The sequence below is a fragment of the Syngnathus acus genome, chromosome 19 (genome assembly GCF_901709675.1).
Source record: "Syngnathus acus chromosome 19, fSynAcu1.2, whole genome shotgun sequence".
In the NCBI taxonomy this organism is placed as follows: domain Eukaryota; kingdom Metazoa; phylum Chordata; class Actinopteri; order Syngnathiformes; family Syngnathidae; genus Syngnathus; species Syngnathus acus.
Genome location: NC_051103.1, coordinates 7,206,309 through 7,227,975, shown reverse-complemented (window position 1 = coordinate 7,227,975; position 21,667 = coordinate 7,206,309). Strand labels below are relative to the sequence as shown.

General features: G+C 44.1%; 4 protein-coding genes and 1 long non-coding RNA gene across 5 annotated transcripts; 1 reads left to right on the top strand and 4 right to left on the bottom strand.

Moving 5' to 3' along the window:
- Positions 1–2,867: 2,867 nt before the first annotated feature.
- Positions 2,868–7,547, bottom strand: ppp1cab (protein phosphatase 1, catalytic subunit, alpha isozyme b). Its single transcript, XM_037278980.1, has 7 exons — positions 7,108–7,547; positions 6,015–6,146; positions 5,541–5,771; positions 4,984–5,088; positions 4,256–4,479; positions 3,914–4,048; positions 2,868–3,604 (listed from the first exon to the last, which is right to left on the bottom strand). Exons 1-7 carry the CDS (start codon positions 7,160–7,162, stop codon positions 3,509–3,511), a joined length of 978 nt encoding a protein of 325 aa, XP_037134875.1. The 5' UTR covers positions 7,163–7,547; the 3' UTR covers positions 2,868–3,508.
- A 500-nt stretch (positions 7,548–8,047) lies between these two features.
- pelo (pelota mRNA surveillance and ribosome rescue factor) lies at positions 8,048–10,623 on the top strand. The gene is made up of 12 exons (XM_037278951.1): positions 8,048–8,266; positions 8,593–8,685; positions 8,749–8,899; positions 8,972–9,062; positions 9,127–9,290; positions 9,367–9,427; positions 9,512–9,673; positions 9,904–9,950; positions 10,015–10,088; positions 10,167–10,238; positions 10,319–10,425; positions 10,493–10,623. Exons 1-12 carry the CDS (start codon positions 8,226–8,228, stop codon positions 10,585–10,587), a joined length of 1,158 nt encoding a protein of 385 aa, XP_037134846.1. The 5' UTR covers positions 8,048–8,225; the 3' UTR covers positions 10,588–10,623.
- Positions 10,624–10,685: 62 nt separating this feature from the next.
- Positions 10,686–11,943, bottom strand: LOC119138706 (progestin and adipoQ receptor family member 4-like). The gene is made up of 2 exons (XM_037279023.1): positions 11,580–11,943; positions 10,686–11,487 (listed from the first exon to the last, which is right to left on the bottom strand). Exons 1-2 carry the CDS (start codon positions 11,818–11,820, stop codon positions 11,054–11,056), a joined length of 675 nt encoding a protein of 224 aa, XP_037134918.1. The 5' UTR covers positions 11,821–11,943; the 3' UTR covers positions 10,686–11,053.
- Positions 11,944–13,187: 1,244 nt separating this feature from the next.
- On the bottom strand, positions 13,188–13,468 carry LOC119138767. Its single transcript, XR_005101224.1, has 2 exons — positions 13,391–13,468; positions 13,188–13,330 (listed from the first exon to the last, which is right to left on the bottom strand). It is a non-coding gene; the product is annotated as an uncharacterized LOC119138767 (long non-coding RNA).
- Positions 13,469–13,955: 487 nt separating this feature from the next.
- cmn (calymmin) lies at positions 13,956–20,933 on the bottom strand. The gene is made up of 38 exons (XM_037278435.1): positions 20,782–20,933; positions 20,041–20,094; positions 19,933–19,983; positions 19,819–19,863; positions 19,726–19,758; positions 19,537–19,587; positions 19,422–19,466; positions 19,279–19,332; positions 19,175–19,219; positions 19,074–19,109; positions 18,933–18,977; positions 18,800–18,859; positions 18,670–18,732; positions 18,573–18,605; positions 18,424–18,498; positions 18,201–18,245; positions 18,085–18,111; positions 17,985–18,005; positions 17,847–17,894; positions 17,732–17,782; positions 17,596–17,661; positions 17,483–17,536; positions 16,993–17,400; positions 16,287–16,343; positions 16,135–16,185; positions 15,945–15,968; positions 15,789–15,836; positions 15,661–15,723; positions 15,539–15,598; positions 15,433–15,465; positions 15,066–15,113; positions 14,931–14,999; positions 14,777–14,842; positions 14,639–14,701; positions 14,515–14,577; positions 14,375–14,451; positions 14,113–14,178; positions 13,956–14,048 (listed from the first exon to the last, which is right to left on the bottom strand). Exons 1-38 carry the CDS (start codon positions 20,846–20,848, stop codon positions 13,956–13,958), a joined length of 2,358 nt encoding a protein of 785 aa, XP_037134330.1. The 5' UTR covers positions 20,849–20,933.
- Between the last annotated feature and the right edge of the window lie 734 nt (positions 20,934–21,667).

The window sequence follows — 21,667 nt, the reverse complement described above, 5'->3', positions numbered from 1 at the left end:
GTGCCAGATTCTAATATTTCCGATGCTTTTTGCTAACAATTTGAGGCCTTTCGTCCACACGTGTTCGGCCCAGAACTTTGCCGGTTGGTCTTCAGCTGTTGTACAAGCGTTCTGACCTCTGAGATTTTGGGGGGGCTGCGATTGGGATCGGCCTGTCAGTGTCTCCCTCAGGGCGGCGCAGTGACATTTAACTCAATATCCCAGAAGGATAGTGTTTCCCTACACCCCCCCTTCCCCCTCCCATCTTCGAGCCGCGACACGGTGCAAGCTGGGACAGCCGTGGGGCCGCAACATGCCGGGACATCTTGCCAGGTCTGAGGGATTACCGTGTGCCATCTTAACCCCAAACGCCGAACCCTCCCAGCCTTTCCATCATTTGTGAACACTATCCGTGTAAGTATTAAGTAGTGCGGGGGGGGGACAGTTACGCAACCCAAGAGCATCTCTGCTGAGTTGCGCAAGCAAATCAGAAGGGACAAAGAGACACGATCAGATGCTGAGGGGACATACTAAGAGGTAGAGAAAGCAGCCGGTAACGTGCTTCCACTTTCTGGCGTGCTAGTAACTAAATTACCTAGTGGGAACCAAATGTTCCCACTACGTCGAGCAAGGTCCGTGAAGGCATGCTGTGGAGGAACTTGAGATCACTGGCCTACATAACCTCACCCCAAATCTATTACACATTTGAGTTGGACTAGAACAGGAGATCACACATCTCAATTTAGGGGAATACGACAAGTATGGCGTTCCATAGGGAGCTGCGGTTAGTGCATACGTTAGCTTCTGCTTCGTACCGCTTGTAAGTGTTGACATTGCGCATTCGTGTTTGACTGCTTGTCAGGCATGGACAGGAAGGATTCACTGACTAACGAAACGGACCGGCGAAGTTGGCTCGGGGAAACACTGAATTGAAAGACACGAGAGCTATTGGCAGCGAGGATATAATTAGTAGCGGGCAATAAGGCAACGGATAAAGAGCGACAGCGTCCGTGTTAGCCGGGTACGTTTTACAGCATTAGCTAATAGTAATAATAGAAGTGGCAGCTGAGTCTGTGAATCCAGGATTCCTCTGCAGATAAAAATAGAGCAGGTGACACTGTGCTGCTGGGCATGGCACCACGGCAGCTTTACACACTTTTTAATTATTAATACAGGTCGAACATAATTTAGGAGAAAACGGATTCGGAATAATATGATTTCAGGTGACGCTGCAAGATGAACCTAAAATGCAATAACATCGTTACAGGTGCACTAAAAGTAAGAAAGTACTCCTAGGAACCAAATGAATGGAAAACAGTTCTCAATAACAAGCTGTTTTTGATTCCCATTCCTAATGGGAGTTCAGAATGGAATGTTTGCAATATTGAGGCAACCAGATTGGGCCCCTGGGGTCCCCCCAGGTTGTTCGCACCATTCCTTACACTTAAGGCTGCAATCTAGAAGACGCTGGGGAGATGGCAGGAAAGCCACACTGATCAAAAGCAACTTGAAACATCAAAACAAAATAAGGCGAAAAGGAATTAGTTTGAATTTTTTTCCTAGACCGTTCATCCTCACGATGGTCACAGGTGACCTGATGCTTTTCATTAAATTATCCATTGAGTTTTCCTTTTGTGTTAGCATGATGCTAACAGATATTAAAGTACTGTTTTCATACCTCAAGACACCACTGTATGAAATGTTTTAATAACTTGGCCCAATTAAAAAGAACATTTATGAACAAAACACTTTCCCTCTTTTTTGATAACTTGACACTTTTTAAATCATGAATACCAAGAAATAAAAAATGGTTACATGTAGGTTGCTGTTGGAGTTATTTACCACAGCTTTGTTGAAGAGTAAAATAACAGAAAAACTACACCAAGTAAATCGCTGTCTTCAAATAATGTAAAACATCATACAGTATAAAAATACTCAAGTACTGATATACTTACTCTTCCCAGCACTGACATTTGTTTGATTTTATGGCATACATTTTCAATAGGCTCCCCACCGCTGTATTTTTTAACCATTACATTGCATTCTACGCGTGTGTCGCATTATATTTAGAATAGAAATATCTAGTTGCAGACAGCCTGTGGGATTGCATGAGCGTAAACAAAATCCCTCTCCAGTTTCGCGATACGGCTCGTAAAATGAGGAAGGCCGCTCGATGGAGCGCATACCAGGACGCGTGTACAGTATTACGACCTGTTGCGGAGGCCAGGGTGGTTAACAGTCACTGGACACTTCATTAGGTACACATGGACCGTCTAATGAAATCCAATGAGCTGTCAGCGGGATAGAAAATAGATTGTTCTTCAACTTAGATCACCGATTGACCACGGCTCAGTCTAGGTCAACACATTCATATATAAAATGCAATACTATCATTTTGTGTCTTATTTTTATTGCGATTTAGTTTTATTTTCTGCAATGGTCACATGGACTTTATAGAATGAGATACTTATTGCATTTCAATTTATGATTGTTATTACATTTTTCTAATGAATTGGCATTGCAGGCGTTAGGATGGTCATCACCCTGGCCTTCTTTAGCTGCTGTCACCTCTAACATCATTGGTCCATTTTGAAGGCTAAGTGATGGACAGAGCAAGGTCTTGGAAAAAGGTGTCGGTGACAGCAAGATGAATGAATGCAAAGAGACGAACAAATACCTAAGAAGGAAAAGGGATCCTTTTTTGGGGGGATAAATATAGAATGTGTGACACTCTAGAGACACACCCTCCACCTACATAAATAGAAATACAGTAATACAATTTGTTCCCGGGAGTTACTAATTCTCTTCATTTGATATTGTCTTTCGATATACATTCGTCAAGATGTGTTCAGGAATAATTGTTCCGAAAGAAACGTGAACAAATGTGATTCTATCTTCGATTCTCGCTTTATTGGTCAACTTGATGAACGACTACAAAACGAACTCACAAAAATCTCTTTCAAGTAATCAAATCTGTACAAACCTAAACTGTATGTTTTTGTTTTTACAGCTCTGGCTCATATGAATCTGAAGAGTTGTGCATGTGTGTGCGCGTGGACAGCGTATGAGCTCACACGCACACACATGTGGAGATTTTACAGTACGGGGGGATAGGGAAAACAAAATACCCCCCCTCGAGGACACACGCGCCACCTACTGGCAGGGGTCCGCTGCCAAATTTTCAGTCAAATCGCTGCACAGTTGCGCTCGGCGGTTTCGACCTTTCCACAGGAAGAGTGGCAGGACAGCAAGAGGGGGGGAACAGTAGAAATTTCGAATACTCTCACACAACGCATACAACTCGCCTGACGTTTGAAAGCTCACCGGCACACGGAGGCGTACATTCGCTCGATTGCGCACTCGCTCGGACAATTTGTAACATTAAATGTTTTTAAGAAGTACAGATAAAAAAGGGAGGGGGAGGAAAAAAAGCCCTGGGTTACGATTTGATTTCTGGCTGTTTGGTGAAAGAAAGGAGAAGAGAGGTAGAGAGGGATGGGGGCAAAGGTCAAGGACTCAACTATTGCTGTCATTTCTTAGCTTTCCTCGGAGGGGTGACGGGACGTCCGGAGCCCATGCCGCCGCCCCCGCCGTAAAACAGCTTCTTGTCCGCAGGCTTGAGAATCTGGCAAGGAAACCAAAAAAGCAAGGGGGTTGGTCATCCACCGCGCACAAATAAATGGCTGTCTTAATATTTGATTCCAAACGTTTATGGAGTATGATAATACCGTTAACACTGATTAACATATTCCAGTCATCCAGCATTCTTACCTGTGAAAATGTTAATTTGCTGGTGTTCCGTCTTCCCTCATCCAACATCATCTTCTCAACTGACACTTCACACTTGATTTGAAAATATCCTTCCTGACCGAGTTGCTGGCCAACCGAGGTTTCGCGTCCAGAATTCTTAAGGGGAATCTTTCGGCTTGCTTACCTGGAACGAGCACATGAGGGTCTCGTCTACGCTCATCATGGCGCCGGCGTTGTCGAACTCGCCACAGTAGTTGGGGGCGGAAAAAAGCGTGACCAGCTGCCTCTTGGCAAAAAACTCGTAGCCGTCCTCCACGACCTGAAACGCAGATGACAGGTTCAGTATTGAGGAACATTAAAACCATCTGATGACGGGTCAGTCAAAGGCAAGGTGTGCTGCCACCTAGTGGCAGAAGGATTGCAATGAGTCTAAACCAGGGGTGTGTCAACCTTTGTTTGAGGACCAATTCTTTCAAACTTGCCTACATGAATGCAAGCACAGTTACAATTCTATTGCCAAGCCGACCTGATGGGCACGGCAGATGAGGTCCATGTCGTGCTTGTGGAGGAACTTTGTGACCACGTCGGCGCCAAAGGTGAAAGAGACGCCGCGGTCGTTTTCGCCCCAGCCCAGCACGTCCTTGTCGGGGTCAGCCCACAGCAGGTCGCACAGGAGGCCCTGGTCGGGCACGTCGGTGGGGCGCATGACCCTTCGCACCTGCTCCATGGACTGCAGATCGGGAGACAGCCCTGCCGGAAAAGCGGGAAGAGAGTCACCTGCGCTGTGGGTTCACCTTATTTTCTCAACACGCACATGAGGACGTCTGGCGAGCACGTTGTGCACACTTTGTTTACTGTCCGGCAGAACAGCGCATGATCGGACGGTGGGGAGTGTTTACCCTCGTGATTATCACCGAAGTCTGTTTACATATTCAGCAATGTGTGTGTTTATGGTTGAGACAGATGATAAGAGCTGCAGCAGACTATTTTTTCATATTTCAATCTTGCGCTGTCACAACATGAAAAATTGCTATCCGGCATTTGGATGATGATCATCTCAACAGAGTGCCTGGACACAATCATTTTGACATCATCAATGTATTTCCAAAGACGTAACTGCTTCAGTGAGACTAGACGGTTGCGAGTGAAATGAAACGACAACGGCACCGGCCAGGCCTTAAAGGTCGGGAGATGACGCTGTTGACAGTCAACAGCCGGCAGCGATGAGCGTGTTTGTTGTTATTGTGACGGTACCTCCGTGGCAACAGAAGATCTTCTCGTCAACAATGGCGGCAACAGGCAAACAGTTGAAACAGTCAGTGAAGGTCTTCCACAGCTTTATGTTGTACCGCCTCTTACCTAAAAAAAAATAATCATAATAAATGAAATAAACACTCTTATCTGGCTGCCAATAAAATATCTCAAGGTTCAGTCTGTTGCACCACACTATTAATGAATCGTTTGATGTAATCTGGAGCGTAAACATCAGATGTGCTCACATCACTCGATCACGTGTAGCTTCAGGTTGGCAGTGTACCAATGTTGCTAACCACACACTAACAGCTAAGAACAAACTTTTCAGAAGAAAATGTCTTCTTTGTTCATGCACGACCAAGGCAACTCGCTTTTGCAACAACACTTGTTCTAAATTAAGAACATTGGAACCCCCAAGGCCGAGCATAGTTTCTGGGTGTTCTTGCCCGTTACGATCGAATATAAACTACACTCACAAATTAAACTGATCGAATGGAAAAAAAAATATATAGAGATCTATATATTAAATAAAAGAAAAAAGGGTGGGATGGACTCACACTCATCATAGAAGCCATATATCCTGTTAATGGAGGCGCACTCGTGGTTTCCCCTCAGCAGAAAGAAGTTTTCTGGGTATTTGATCTTGTACGCCAACAACAGGCAGATGGTCTCCAGCGACTGCTTGCCTCGGTCCACGTAGTCTCCCAGGAACAGGTAGTTGCTCTCCGGGGGGAAGCCGCCGTATTCGAAGAGCCTCAGCAGGTCATAGTACTGCCCGTGTACATCCCCTATTGATACAAAGATTGAGTATGCATTAAATATACAGTCCCTTGTTTAATTATTTTTTCAGTTGCTTGCGGGAGGGGTAAAAGTATTTTTAAAAATGTGCTTTAAGGTTTTTCTAGAAAATTACCCCTGCAATAGATCGTAGCACATACTTGGGATTTAATACCCTCGTAACAATTTCATCAGGACTGAGCACTAATAAGTAATTTGGCAGACATCCTCAAAGTCCCAAAGACAAGTCTGACCACAAATCTTGAGAGGCGCCTCGAGTTCGAGCAGGATTGGCTGGCTGAGGAAGATCTCCCTGGATTTGAGGCAAAGGCCCCGGATTTCATTTTCTGTCAGCTGGACGTTTTTCCCAGGTCTGGAGCCTTTCACTGCAACCCAGGCAAACAGAGAGAGTGGGCGTGAGAAATCAACAAAAGACCTCCGACTAAACATGTTAAAAGACAAACACAATTTACAAAGTACAACATTTCAAACAATTAATGGCTAATACAATTTGTGTTGCAAAGCAGGGATTCTGAATTGGTGGGCATGGACGCAAACGTTTTATGGGTTGTAAATAATGACTTTTGGCTCATCGTCAAACTCATTTGAAAACTAGTGCGGTGTGTAAAAAGCCTCTCAAACGTTTTTATAGCACAATAATTCAGAATCATAATTGTCACAGTGGCACTTTTGTGTATTTTATAATTTGTTCGTTTTTATTTGAGAGGGGGGGGGGCTGCTGGACCAGATTAAATTGATACTTTGAACATGGCAAAATCATTTTAAATGAATAAACTGTTACAAACTTGGTCAAGGTACCAATGTAGTCCTTTTTATTAATGCAATTGTCATTTTCATCCAGAGTTTCTGAGTATCGGAAAAGCACGTGTAGGTATGCTAAAAAAAATATCACGTAGATCATTTTAAATGTAATTTTGATACAATACATTTAGTGAAATGTTAAGTGGGGCAGGACCCCAGAAAAACGCTAATAATTAGTTATACTCAAGTGATTACGCGAGTTGTTTGCGTCGTGGTTTACTAGCACGAGGAAGGTATTTAAACGAATATTATTTGAAGTATTTATATATGAATTTCAAGGACAAATTTATGATCAGAATAGAGCATTCCATGACCGTCTTTTCTTTTTTTCTAAAGAATACTCGACAAACGGGAAAAGGGTTTGGGTTAAGTGAAAAGCGGTCAACTGTGCGTTAATTCGTCAATATGATGAGTGACAGTAAAAAACTGTTAAAACAGTAACAATTTACACAAATACTCCGTCGTTGTTTAGGTTAGTAAACTTAGCTAAAATGGCTACCTCAGTGGAAATCATCGAAGTCTTACCTTCCAGCAGACGCTGAATGATGGAATCAATGTTCAATTTGTCGGCCTCCGCCATGATATCTTTCTACTCAAATTAAAAAATAAAAAAAAATATAAAAAATACTTTAAGGGAGTAGTGGTAGTAAGTGATAGTGGGGTCCTGAGAGACTGTGTGTTTTTTTTTCCCGGCTCAACTTATTTAGCGATAGCGTTTAATCGGCTATCGTTAGCCAGCTAGCTAACCTTGGGGAAGAATGGGCTACCCAAACAGCGCCGCTCAGTACGAAATAGCAGACATTCACGTCGAAAACTGCGCCGAGTCAACTATTTCCCATTTGATATCCAAATTCAAATGGAATTGTGATGAATTTAGTTGTTTCTGCCGTGGCTGCTTAGCACCATGCCATCGACAAAAAAAATGACTGAATGAGCGCTATGTTGAAAGGTTGGGCGGAAATGGCGGAACAAGATGTCAGGCTCTTATTGGTCCGTTTGGCCAGGAGCCGGGAATAGTGGAATTCAATGTTCTTTGGCATGTCGGTTGTTCCTGTGTCTCTCAGCATTTCACGCTATACAAATCAATAATTTCTTGATCGAATTAACATTATTGTGCCGTACACGGACAATGTAACATTTAAGCAACTATATTTTTAGGTCATTTTTTGTTTGTTGTGCCGTATAAAGGGACGGCTACGGGAGCCATATTGGATGTGCTGCCACATCCAGTAAACCAATAAAACCCTTCACATTAATCAGTACCCAAAACGTAGCTCGCTATTAAAAAGATTGATGACCCTTCATTCAGACTATATTTATTTATTATATTATATATTATTATATTTATTATTTTAGTAAGCTGTCATGAACCACCTCCAATATGTCGACTAAATTGACGTACGACTTTGCGCTCAACAGCGGATCTTTACGCTAAAGTCACCGCCCATTCGGTTGTTTTTTTTCATTCGCGGTTAGGCGATGACGTCACTCATGGACGCGACCACTGTTCATTTTGTGTTTCTTTTCCTGTCCGAAGTTAATTCATTTTCAAACTGACAGCAAGTATTAAGATCATCATGAAGCCAGACGCTGATAAATCTTCGTGAATTTTCCTTTGAAAACCGCGTAGAACATCAGCGATCATGAAGCTGCTCCATAAAGACATTGAAAAAGATAACGCCGGGTAAGTGAGCTGGCTGGCTGGCTGGCGAGCTAAGGTGGCTAGCTGCCGCAGCTAGTCCTGCATGCGAGTCTACTGTATTTTTACAGCTGGTGCCCACGTGCCAGCACGTTTGTTGACTTTAGGTGGCGAAAATAAGACACCCACCAAGAGGGAAGCGCATGCATAAAATCAGGCTCGCCAGCTTGCATGTAAACTAAACTGTAAACAATCCAAATCACACTGCAGTGATGCTAATAAAGTATTTGTTGACATGAGGGAAAACCTCACCAGTGTGAGTGACGTGTTAAGTGACATCACCATCAGTGATCGGCCATGCACTTTTGCAGTCAGGTGACTCTGATGCCAGAAGAAGCAGAGGACATGTGGCACACCTACAACCTGCTGCAACAGGGGGACAGTTTGAGAGCGTCCACTATAAGGTAGCCCTATGTTGCATGCAATATGTCTGATATAATACTGACTTTTTTTTTCTGACCTTGCAGAAAAGTACAGACAGAATCCACGACAGGAAGTGTGGGTAGCTCCAGAGTTAGGACAACTTTGACGTTATGCGTGGAGACCATTGACTTTGACACTCAGGCATGCCGGCTCAGAGTCAAGGGCACCAATCTTGAGGAGAACCAGTATGTCAAGGTCAGCATTTATTTTATTTGTTATTTATTATCCATAAATGCTTTGGCTAATGATGTTGTGTTTACTCATCAGATGGGGGCTTACCACACTATTGAGCTGGAGCTCAACAGGAAGTTCACGCTTGCTAAAAAGAGCTGGGACAGCGTTGTGTTGGCCAGAATCGGTAAGCGGCAAACAGCCACGAACTTTAATAATGTGACTGATACATTCACGGCCGTGCGTTGCAGACGAGGCCTGCGACGCCACGCAGAAGGCGGACGTGGCCGCGGTGGTGATGCAGGAGGGCTTAGCCAACCTGGTGCTGGTGACCCCCGCCATGACGCTTCTGCGGGCCAAAGTGGAGCTCACCATTCCTCGCAAGCGGAGGGGGAGCTGCACCCAGCACGAAAAGGTGCGTCCGTACCGCGAGTTGTTTCATGCGCGCAGTCACATGGACGTATGTGAGCACGCTTGGCATCTCCTCACAGGCTTTGGAAAGGTTCTATGAAGCGGTCATGCAGGCCATACTTCGCCACGTTAACTTTGATGGTAAGTTCATTTTAGGTTTATCCAAAAATTGTGAGTAGTTTGCATTGTGGTGTTGTCATGTTAACTTACTTCCTTGTTCCTCAGTGGTGAAATGCATCCTGGTGGCTAGTCCGGGTTTCGTGAAGGACCAGTTCATGACGTATCTTTTTAAAGAGGCCGTGCGACAGGACAACAAGATTCTGCTGGAGAACCGACCCAAGTTCATGATGGTCCACTCGTCATCTGGTCACAAGTACTCCCTCAAAGGTACAATTGGATCGCTTTTTATATATATCAGAAGCAGGTTTGACATAAAATACTATTAATTGTTGTAAATAAAAATGACAGTAGTTTTTAATCCTCTGTGAAGAATGGCAAATATTACTGCAGCTTAAAGAGAAGCTGTGACTGGCTCAATGTGCTTCAATGACGTGTGTATTATACCGCCCTCGTGTGGCCAAAGCATAGCATAACCTCTCCTGCTTATTGTCTTGCAGAAATCCTCTCAGACCCCACAGTGACAAACAGGCTGTCAGATACCAAGGTGACATTCCTCTCTTTCTATTATGTGGCTTTTGTTGACTTTAATGCAATATTTCAAATTCCAGGCTGCCGGAGAAGTGAAAGCCCTGGAGGACTTTTACAAGATGCTCCAACATGAGCCTGACCGAGCTTTTTATGGGTGAGCATTAATGATCCAATTGGTTTTGAACTCTCGTTGACTTTTGTGATGAATTCACATCGCCGCGCTTGTTCATAGAGTCGCTCACGTGGAAAGGGCCGCAGAAGCCCTCGCCGTCGACACTTTACTCATCAGTGATAAGCTCTTCAGGTAAGAAGTGTTTCTCAACCTTGTCTCCACACCAAAATACAAACAATTTACTCACCAATGTAAATTCTTTGGCTGTGCAGGCATCAGGACGTGCCTACGAGGGCACGCTACGTTCGCCTTGTGGACAAAGTGAAAGACAGCGGAGGCAATGTCAGGATATTCTCAAGCCTTCATGTCTCCGGTGAACGTAAGTTGAAGCTGAACACATTTTTCAACGCATCGCAAAGCCCCCGTCATTTTACCTGTTTGTTTAGAACTGACCCAACTGAGCGGAGTGGTGGCCATCTTGCGCTTTCCCATCGCCGAAGTTTCCGAGGGCGAAGAGGACAGCAGCTCAGATGACGACTGAATATCAAAATACAGCTGATTAATAAAAAACTAAAAACAGCGCAACTCGTGTCACTTCATAGTTTTCCATCTCTCCTCCTTGGCGAAAACGGACACAAATAAGATGCAAAAATATATATTTTATTATGCCATGTTTAAAAATAACTTTTTTTTACGGCTACTGTACAAATCAAGTAAGCAGGATGTTTGTTTGGGTTTTTTTTCCCCATGTGAATTCCACTGCCCAGTTGTAGAGGTTAAACAGCAAGCTCACCTTTTGGGCTAAAGTGCTTCTTTTTACTCTTACATTTTCTTCAGGGGTCACTTTGGACCTAGGCCAAGATTAACCTCCTGAAAATCTAGATCACAACATGCACTGCAGATTTGATTAATAGCTTGCCTGTTAATGGATGAGTAATCCAGTGCAAATGTGATTATTATTGAAGGGTCAAACTCCTCTGAAAAGTATTGCCCAATCATTTATGGGGTCACTCTGCAGGACACTGGTAGTTCTTGACCCAGGTCAGATCTTCCAGCGTGCCCCAGTGGAGATAAATAATGGAGCAGATAACCATGACATGCATGATCTGGTGACTGTTACCCCAATTGTCAAAAAGGCCCGGGACAAAGCGCTCGGGGATCTGGACCACGTTCACCAGCCCCCCCAGCACGGCCAGAGAGTCCATGATGAGGAAAAGGCGCAGTGAGTTTGGGCTGCCCGCCCCGCTGCCGTACACGCGAAACAGGAAGAGGCTGAAGCGGAACACGGCCTGCCACACGAAGGCCCGCAGGCGCAGGACGTTGGTGCGAGCCGTGGTGGCGCAGTAGATGCCGTAGGCCGACAAGAAGATGTAGGCCAGCAGGGCGGCTTGCTGCACCGTCGGGAAGCAAAGCAGCGTGATGTGGATGATGGGAAGTGCGCCTGGTGGCAAACACGAGCGTGAGGTGCTAGCTTTGCAGTTTTCATTATTTGCAGCTTATTTTCTTCAATGGAGGTCAAACAAGGAGACCCACCTAGCGTGTTGACCAAGCACACGCCGAACATGTCCAGCGAGAGAAGGGTGTCGTACACGTGCTCCCCTCCCACGTGGTTCATGAACACGTGGTAGAGCACCGAGCCCACCGTGGGGCTGAGGCAGGCCAGGTAGTGGACCACGCCGAGCCACACGCTGTCCACCTCTCTCCAGGGGATGCTGAAGGGAAGCAGCACCAGGAACAGGAAGAAGGGGATGCCTGAGAAGAAAAAAAGAGACATTGACACGAAGAACCTGATTGAGGTTAACAGATGGTCAAGGAGAAAATGGAGTGTGAGGACGATACTTCAACTTGACCGGGCACTTGAGCCACCTGAACGCATTTCCACACTCATCTGATAAAGACCCAGTTAGCGGCGAGATATTTCCAGGCCAGGGATTCCCGGGACAGATTACAGCTAATCCCATATCCTCATTACACGCTGCTGTCCAGTCATCTTTGAAAACTAGCAACAAGTGAGAGTACAGCAGACATCTGCAACTTTGCACCACGCCACCTGCAAGAACCTGCAGCTAACATAAGGAAGAAAAAGTTACTCACCATGACTGTAGATGTTGCCCAGCTCATTGTGCATATAAAAAAGACTCCGGACGCACTCGTGAGCACTGGACACGGGCCGGTAGCCGGTCAAGACGTATTTGTTGAACTGCAGGTGCGACGGAGTTTTGGTGAAGTCCAACAGCCGCGGCCCCGGGTGAACCATCCTGACCCTTTGCCCGGACGGCCGGCATCCTACGCTAGGCCTGGCCGTGGCCCTCTGCAAGGCATCGTTCAGCTCAGGTGACAGGACGGCGGGAGACTCGGAAGGTTGGAGATGCACGCTCGCTGGCGGCCGGAGCCAATCAGCACACGCTTCTTTATTCTTCTTAAGGATAAAGCTGCGCTAATCCTCACTGAGAAGGGGCGCCCGATTGCGGCCACCTCGCTTTAGCAAATAAGTCCATCGCACCTCATTGGAAATAGATCATTGGCTTTTTTTAAATTAAAATCTCTGGTAAATTGTGCATTATCAGCAAAAAGTGAACTGACGCAGATGATATTCATATTTTACGTGAACATAAATCAAAATGACAAAAAACAGGATCGGTGTTTACAATGTTATATTTGAACAAAGGACAAAAAACAGTTATACCTTTACAGTTATGCCACTTTTTAATTTGATTTCAAAACGCAATATGGATTTGCCTTGACGCTAGCCGAACTTGCCTTGTTACAAATTGCAGGAGCACACACCCACACAAATGCTGAAATGTGTCTTGAATTTTAATCACGCAAATACTGTACAATAACACCACAAGTAGTCAAATAAAACCCAAAAGCGCCATGCAAAATAACTTAGACAGCATTTTGTTTTTCTATAGAAAGGCAAAACTGATTCAATTCAAAAACACTAATAAGGTCCCATTATTTGTTTGCATGTATAGTGACCAGTGACCACATAAGTGCAGGATAGAAAGGGGAGCTTTTTTTTTTTTAATATATATATATATATATATATATATATATATATATATATATATATATATATATATATATATATATATATATATATATATATATATATATATATATATATATATATATATATATATATATATAAAATACACAGATAAGATGGCAAGTCAATATCTAAAAGGTTACGTAAATAAGCTCTAATATACAATAAGGTAGAGACGACAACTATCTTACAATGACACATGGGAATAAAAGGAGATGACAGCAGTGTCCACCTGTGTGGAAGAAGACCGATTAATCCTTTTCGATTTTTAGATTGATAAGTCACTTCTTACCTTAGTAGCCACTGTTCCCAAAGAAGCCGTTCAAGTCGTGTTTAGCATTCTTTGGTCCTGAAGACAAAATGGCAAATAAGTTGAAGCTTTTTTTTCAAATTCAATTTGTGCATCTTGCCTTGAGGGTGAAAATGCAACTTGAGCTGCTGCTGGATGTGAAGCTGCCGCGGCATCTGCTCCGGGTCGTCCGGCTGCTCCGGGCCTCGGCCGGCGGCCTGCGTGCCGGCGTCAGGGTTGAACGCCAGGTCGGAGTAGAGGTCGTCCGCTCGCGCCGGCGTGAAGCCGAAGTCCAGCGGCAAGGGAGTGGGTGCGGCGGGGAGCGAAATCACTGTGCAGAGAAAATAAGCTTTTTTGTTTTTGTTTAACATGAAATATGGAAACTTGGAAATGTATGTTACCTTCGGGCCGCAGTTTGGTTCCACTTATGTAACCCACATTTTCTAAAATAAAATACAAAAAGTTAACAGAGAACACCCGTTTCCTTCAAGGAGGACATACCATTGGTGTTCTCAGCTGTAGCTGGCTGGGAGTCATAAGGTGAACCTATCAATAGAAATACTATCAGTTACATTTCAAGTTTGCCTTCCAACTTCTCTACCTGATCGGCCGTCCGATGCCGATTGGAGAGGCTGGCCTTGGTGGTGTGCCAAATTATCTGCTAAAAGAAAAAAAAAAAAAAATCAAGTTATACACAATTTTTTCCTCTGGGAGAGCAAACAAACCGTGTTTCCCAGCAGGCTTCCCTTCTCCACCGTGACCTTGTGGTCCAACGAACCCGTCACCACCACCTTAGCAATCACATAAAAACATGTTCAAACAAAAATAACCCTCCCCAAAAAAAAGTCCTATTTGAAGGACCTCACCATAGTTCACATTCGGTCCAAATCCGAGAGGACCTGACTGATATGGTAAGCCCGCGGGACCTGTGGGAAAATAAATACAAATAATAATAGTCAACTTTATTGCTTTATTTCCTGGACTTGCTGCAAAACATTCACCAGGAGACTGGAGCTGAGGGGCAAAGCCAACAGGTTGAACATCGTGGGGCATTCTTCCATAGCCTGCAGAAGGAATGGCCATCAGGACCAAAACAAGACATTTCCGTGTGTCCAAACTTGACTCACCGTATTTGCCAGCCATGTGTCCATTATTGCCGAGACCTAGAAGATGGCCAATGCCGCCGTATCCTGAGAAGAAAGGCTTGGTTGAGCATTTCGAACTCATCTAGCTCAAGACATTCAGGCATACCATAATAACCTCCGCCATTATTTCCTGTTTGAGGGTTGCCACCACACTGCAATCCACCAATGCCTGGATGATCAAAAGAAGAAATTACAATTCGCCAAAGCATTTTTAAAAAGAGATTTGGAATGACCAAAAACTTACCATACTTGGCGTTGGCTTTCTCAGGTCCCATCCCAGCCTGACCCCCGTAAGGCAAGCCCTCCATTCCTGACGCGGGTGGGACAAAATGGTGCCGCTGTCACAATGTTTTTCTTTTTTCCTGTCTGAACTACACATAAAAAGAGTTTTGACGTACCACCGTACACCGGGCCTTGTTTTCCATTCGGACCGAGGCCAACTGGCTGTGGCTCAGGCTGATTCGAACCTGCAGGACAAAAAAAAAGGTCAGCCTAGTCAAATTGAACCTCACAATTGAGGTGCGGAGTCTTACCATCTACCCCAGCTGGGGCGCCGTTGTAAGGCACTTGCACGCCACCACCTGCAAATTCAGCAGAAATTAAAAAAAAAAAAAAAAATCTCACTTTGAAATTCTCAAGAATAGAGTCCAATTCATCACACCTGATTTAGCATCACTTGTCGGAACACCGTGGCCAAGATCTAAAAAAGTTCAAACCATATTATACATCTATTTTGTGATGAAACTCATCCTCATTAGCTTTCCAAAGCTGATTACGTTACATACTAGCATAGTTAGGCTGGACACCAGCAACGTAGCCATTTGGATAACCTGGGGAAAAAAAAATATCTGTATTGTCAACACACTAGTTGGACGACGTCGTTTAATGCATCGACTTTACCTGCTTGAGAATGTTCACCGGGACCTGCATTTCCTATAAATACAGATTTCATGTTTATTGACATTGCACGTATTTTATTTACAAATATAAAATTCCAAATATCGACCTGGGTAAGCGTTTCCCTTGACATAGCCAGCTCCTCCAAGGTTGGCTTCTGGTCTGTAAACTGAGGAAGCATAAAAAAAATTTTTTTTTTTGGAGGGGTGAGGGACTGACTGGAATACTCACTTGGTTGTTGGCCTTTGCCTGCGCTGGGATATCCAAAGCCTCCATATCCATTGTTAGCATAACCTTTCAATGCATAGATTCGCAAATTTGAATGTTTTTAAAAGTCGAGTGACATAAATGTGATTTACCAGGTTTGATGCCAAATCGGTTTGGAACACCTGCTCCTGCGCCGTAACCTGGTAAATAGAAACTATGATGAGGAAAACTTGTCATTTCGTCACTGAGGCTAGATTTTAATTTTATATATACGAATATATTAAAAAAACAAAATCTACATAAAGTACCTTTGGTGTTGGTGCCTGCTGCTCCTACTTTATAGGTTCAGGACAAAAAAATAAGAAAAATTACTCAGATGCTAAATGCAAATGAGTCCTATTTACTACCTTTTGTGATTATTCAAAAGACAAAACATTTAACCTACAAATGCTTAGTAATCACATGACAAAACTGGACATCTTGAATTGTATTTTTCACCTGGTCTTGGTATTTTTATCCACTGTCCATTTGGACCTCCTGGGCCACAGTCTACAAAAAAAAAAAAAAAAAAAAAAAAAAAAAAAAGCAATTATAATAGCAAATAAATGATGTTTAAAAAATTACATTTTCCAAACAAATGAGAATTTTACCAGGTTTTCCAGCTTTGGCTCCTTGGCCCTTGGATATCGGAGGTCCTCCTCCATTCTCTAAAATTCAGGATAGATTTCAAAGTTAGTGCGTATTTATTTGTTTTTCTAACATGTGATTTATGGATGCAAGTGAATGATTTGACATTGCAGACCATGCAGCGAGCACATTCCAAGTACCATGTCAGGCATCTCAATCATCAATCAAAATGTTATACAGGTTTATTGGCACATTGAAGTCGGCAAGCAAATTGTAATTTCTCACTAACTCCAACTGCCCATTTAACCTCAGAACCAGCAAAATAATATTTGGACATTCAAACATGCAGTACTGAATTCAGGATTCCGTTAGTGAACCAGTGCACCCCTGAAAGTTTGACACCTTTGACCATCCGCCTGTCAGTTGCTTCCTCAGTCTCCAGACGTTGGACTTGCTCCTCCTTCAGGTCTACTCGAGGCCTTTGCTCGGGATGGATGACGTTCTTTGAACCCGCCGCAGCGTAACCCTCACCGTCGACGCCCACCCCAAATGCATCATCATGGGCCTCGGGACTTTTTTGCGTGGGCAGATCGCCGCCAAACACATAACCTAGAGGCCACACATCTTGTCAACGTTCTGCTAAGCCCTCAGCGAGACTGTTTGACCTCCTTAACCCAAGTAATGACTTGATTTTGGCTAAAGTAAGACGTGAGACATCCTGGTACTTGCCTACAGGTCTACCTCCTGCCGGTCCGGCTTCGTAAGGCTTCAAACCTTTGTCCAGTGGTTTCATGTGCACTGAGCCAGGAGAAGATTCGGGCCCAAACTTGGGCTCTTTGCCTTGAGGGAAAAAAGGCGCATGTCTCGGCGTAACCTGCGGCTGAATGTAATTTTTCCCTTGTGGCACAGGTGAGGGCAGCTTCTGGTACTGGTCTTGGGTGACCAGTACAAGCCGGCCACTGGTGGGCTCAGGCGGAGGCAGCGTGTCACCTTCCATGATTGGCCGCTGGGGTGAGGCGCCCTCCCGGAGAGTTGGGCCTGGTTGCTGAGGTGTCAGGACATCACCTTTAAGACCACCTTGACCTTTTGGGGCACCTGGCATCTTTGGACCTTTACCATATGGCATCTGGCCAAATCCTGTTTAAAAAAAAAAAAAAAAGTGTTTGTCCTAGCAAGCTATTTAGGCTAATATGTCAGCCAGAAAGTTGACGGATCTTACCAGAATTTGGCGCTTTCGCTGGTTGGTTTGCTATGCCAGCAGAACCACCAAGACCTGTAAATATAAATCCATCAAGTCATCCAAGATATCACCATGCAGGGAGAGTACCTAACCTTGCCCAGGTGTTGCCGGTCCAACACCTTTATGGCCCTGAGGTCCGAATCCTCCTGCTCCATATCCTGAATAAAGTGGTTTATATTTATTGTAATACCAAGAAGCGCTTTAGCGTTTATATTAATAGGATGTCACCATGGGGTTTGGCTCCATATCCTTTTGTGCCACCAGCTCCAGCTCCATAACCTTCAACCAAACAATTATTAAGACGCCATTTTATTTTCGATAAGTGTTAATGTTAAATGTCTACCAGTAGGTTTGGCGCCGTATCCAATTGGGACAACTCCCGGGGCGTAACCTTGATTTGAAAAGATCCACATGGAGAGTGTGCTTAGTGCTAATTGGGCTTCACTTACAGTCCGTTCTCAAAACATTAAGATGGTCGTACCTCCTCTGTTTAGTCCGTATCCTGAAAAACAATGGAATTTACTTTTAGAACTATATTTTTGAATGTACACATTTTGAATATTAAAAAAAATAAGACTTACCATTTGGCTTGACACCATTTCCATATCCTTAAAAAAAGTGAAAATACAATTACACTGATGAATAACTTAAGAGTCTTGTACCTAATATACACATTTTGGATATGTCGTATATCTACCTGGCTTTACAGGATAGCGAGTGCCACCATTGGGGTATCCATAACCTTCAAAATAAAAAAACATGATGAATTTCTCCAGTGCCATTGTGGGCGCTTGCACGCAGTGAGCTCACTCACCGTTGGGGCCAGCGCCTTGTCTGTTGTGTCCGCCCGCTGCGCCGCCATATCCTGAACATTGACAATGATCAACTTTGCTCCGATGAGCGTCTCAAGATGTGCCAACCTGGTTTGGGTCCTTTGATTCCTCCACTTCCGTACCGCCGTCCCAGGCTCATCCCACCGTAACCACCGGTGTAGCCTAAATACACACAAATGGAAGGTCTTTAATTTTTCTACAGTAGGAGAGATCCATGAGGAGCAACTTGGACTTACCACCTATCGGTAGTGTACCGTAAGTACCATACGCTGAACGGAGAGATATACATCATCAGGACAGATAGGACAAAACTGGAAAGAGAAATCGACATACCGTTGGCCTGGTTCCTGGCAGGCTGAGGCAGTCCCTGACCATGGGACGCTCCCACACCGGCACCTTAATGGGAATCAATTACAAGATAACGTTGACCCCCCCCAAGAGAACAGTGGAGGAATTTCATCACCTGCTCCATAGTAAGGCTGGCCGTATCCTTTCACGGGTTTTCGTTCAGGACCCCCCAGGCCTGTTAAGCACAATACGCAAAATATGAAAAGCGGACGAGGCTTACGATGGGGGTTTTCTTGCCGAAACGTTACCATTGCTTCCGGCTCTGTTTGGTAGACCAGCTTTTGCTCCATATCCTGATAAAGAGCCATCAAGTCAATTAATAATTGGCCAACCGCATCTCTGAACAAGGTTGCAAAATTTGGCATCTCGGCACATTAAGGGAATCTTACCGTAACCTTTACTTGCAAGCCCGCTGTGTGCATAACCTACAACGGGTATAAAAGAGAATTTCACTCAAGTTATAATAGTTTGACACTCAGTGCTCACTCACCATTTGGCTGAACTCCACCAAGCGCACCAGTTGTAGGACCGTAACCTAACAGAACATTTGATTTTTTAAAAGGATTCATTAGTTGCTCAAATCTGACAACGCACCTTTCATCTGACCTTTGTTTCCATTCTGGGGGCCGGCAGCAGGACCTCCGTAACCTTTACGATAAGATACACAAATTTTGCATGAATACATCATTAAAAAAGGCAGCTGTAAAAAAAGTTTCCTTATCCCAAATTACCATGGCCTTTATTTCCTTGGCCAGCAAATGCACCGGCGTGAGCTCTGTAGCCTGCAATGTGAACATCAAAACATTGCCGGAGCGTTCGTACAATGAGAATTTCCAAGGGGAAGCCGCGTACCGTTGCCTTTCAGTGGATGGTGGTTGGTGGCACCAGCATGGCTGCCATATCCTGCAACACATTAAAGCCACAAAAAAAAAAAAGAAAATTGCTTCTCTTGGACTATTTTCAGCCCTATCACTTCAAACGCCAACAGAATCAAGTCTTTTTTTTTTTTTTTTTTTACAATGAATGTTTAGTTTGTATTACCTTGCGGCCACCCTCCTTGACCTCTCCCGTTGCCTTCAAAAGAAGTGTCGATTATTCAAAGCAGCCCTCAAACGGACAAATCAATAAACCAACCTTTTGTTCGGCCTCCGTGGGCCATCCCGGCAACTCCTCCATAGCCTTGGAGTAAAAACACCCAAACTAAAATGAGCTTCATCTTAAGTCACATTGCTTTTATTTTCATGTTACCTTTATGAGGGTATCCATTTTGTGTGCCGATTGGTATCCCAACACCTCTTCCTACAGCAAAAGGCCATCATTGGCTGCAAAAATGTGTAAATGTGCTGCCAGACTCACCATTAAAGTGCGCTTCATGGCCATTAGGAACACCAGACACTCCTGCAGCGTAACCTTCAAGCAAGCACAGATTACGTTGTCATTTTAAATCATTCTTTGTGGTCAGCGAGGACTTTTAGGAAGTAATAGTGGAAGTCAATGCAGCGACTGTGTACAGGTAGTAATCTCCGACTCGCGGTGAGATGTTAAATTTAGACGGCTGCTGCCACTGAAGCTGGAGTGCCTTTGATTCGGAGGAAAACCAGAATATGCAGCTGAAAGGACAACAGGGGTTGCTAAGATTTCCGGTTCACAGGATGGCTTGAAATGTGACAGGTAAACCCAAGCGGTTGAAAAAGACATTTATCTCAACTTGGAGCAAGTTACAGGAATAATGGTACAAGGCCGCAACAAGTATGCTGGCAGAAGACCATGGGACACGAGTTGATTAAAAAATAATAATAATAAAATGACATTAGTGGGGTTATCACACCATATTGGGAACGAGAGTAGGATTTTTTTTACCTATTCACTATTTCACTATTACCTTTTTTTTTTTTTTTTTTAGATTTTTTAGATGTCTAAAATACAATGAATGGAAATTTACTGCTCACACATTTGACACTGAAACTGCTAACTAATTCTCATTAAAGTAGTAATGCCACTGGTTATTTCCACACTTAACTTCCATATTCTCTAAGTGAGTCTGCCACACCTCACATTGAGTTTGCAATTTATTCAAGTGTTATTTTGCGTACTCACCCCCAGTATGCACACACTGTACCAGCCACAGGATCAGCACACTCTGCAACACCAAGCGTCCACCCATGCTGGGACCTGAAGAGTGGGAAAAGGCCTGAAATTTTTTTTGTTCTTCCCTAGAGGAGAACGAGGTGAAGAGGAGTGTGCAATACAGCCAGATGTGAGGGTCTCATATACACTCTGGCTGCAAGGGCTCCTCCTCCAGTCTCCCAGCCATCACCCCCCTGAATCCACACCAAAGTTGTAAGCACGTTCACGCAAAGTGACCAATTAGGCATTTAAAGCACATTTACACTTTTGAGAAAGTATGAGAAGCAAAGAGAGGGAGTATGGACAGTGACTGATGACCTCTGCATGGCATCCCTCATGTTTGTTGAGATGATAAAGGTGTCTCCAGGGAGCATATGAAAATGAAACTATAAAGGACCTAGAATTGAACCTTGAGGCACACCGCCTGCTTCAAAACGCACCATAAATTTGTTGACAATTGTTACAAAGTGTTGAAAATGAGCAGCCCACATGACGAGGAGCCCAGATATGACACCATAGAAACCATGAGGGAGATCTTTGAGTTTCCATGGTGTCACCGGTGCCCCACTTACGCACATTTTAAAGCAAGCAAAATGAAAGAGCAACTAAAAAGACGAGGAAATCTCACCTTTAACTTAGATTCCTCACTGGATGCCCAAATCCTCATGAGGTCAAGGAGAGGTCAACGTCTCACCTCCTTCTCTGCCCAAACCTCTCGCATACTTGGCTTCTGCAACTCAAACTCGGTCAACACAAAGCATACGACATCTAAAGGACTTCAAGTGGCTATAGATGACGCAAACATGTGAATAAGAAAAAAAATTAAAACAGTTGACAAATAAATCAGCCTGCTTTA

What these genes read in the sequence shown, in the direction of transcription:
- ppp1cab (XM_037278980.1), bottom strand. Translation starts at nt 7,162, where the DNA reads ATGGCGGAGGCCGACAAATTGAACATTGATTCCATCATTCAGCGTCTG. An exon ending in CATTCAGCGTCTGCTGGAAG is followed by an intron (nt 6,147 to 7,107) that starts GTAAGACTTCGA and finishes CCTGGGTTGCAG; the next exon opens with TGAAAGGCTCCAGACCTGGG. An exon ending in GATCTTCTGTTGCCACGGAG is followed by an intron (nt 4,480 to 4,983) that starts GTACCGTCACAA and finishes CTTTTCCGGCAG; the next exon opens with GGCTGTCTCCCGATCTGCAG.
- pelo (XM_037278951.1), top strand. Translation starts at nt 8,226, where the DNA reads ATGAAGCTGCTCCATAAAGACATTGAAAAAGATAACGCCGG. An exon ending in ATTGAAAAAGATAACGCCGG is followed by an intron (nt 8,267 to 8,592) that starts GTAAGTGAGCTG and finishes GCACTTTTGCAG; the next exon opens with TCAGGTGACTCTGATGCCAG. An exon ending in GCTGCACCCAGCACGAAAAG is followed by an intron (nt 9,291 to 9,366) that starts GTGCGTCCGTAC and finishes ATCTCCTCACAG; the next exon opens with GCTTTGGAAAGGTTCTATGA.
- LOC119138706 (XM_037279023.1), bottom strand. Translation starts at nt 11,820, where the DNA reads ATGTCTCTTTTTTTCTTCTCAGGCATCCCCTTCTTCCTGTTCCTGGTG. An exon ending in GTGCTTGGTCAACACGCTAG is followed by an intron (nt 11,488 to 11,579) that starts GTGGGTCTCCTT and finishes GTTTGCCACCAG; the next exon opens with GCGCACTTCCCATCATCCAC.
- cmn (XM_037278435.1), bottom strand. Translation starts at nt 20,848, where the DNA reads ATGGGTGGACGCTTGGTGTTGCAGAGTGTGCTGATCCTGTGGCTGGTA. An exon ending in CCATGAAGCGCACTTTAATG is followed by an intron (nt 19,984 to 20,040) that starts GTGAGTCTGGCA and finishes CTTTTGCTGTAG; the next exon opens with GAAGAGGTGTTGGGATACCA. An exon ending in ATACGGACTAAACAGAGGAG is followed by an intron (nt 17,895 to 17,984) that starts GTACGACCATCT and finishes TTTCAAATCAAG; the next exon opens with GTTACGCCCCGGGAGTTGTC.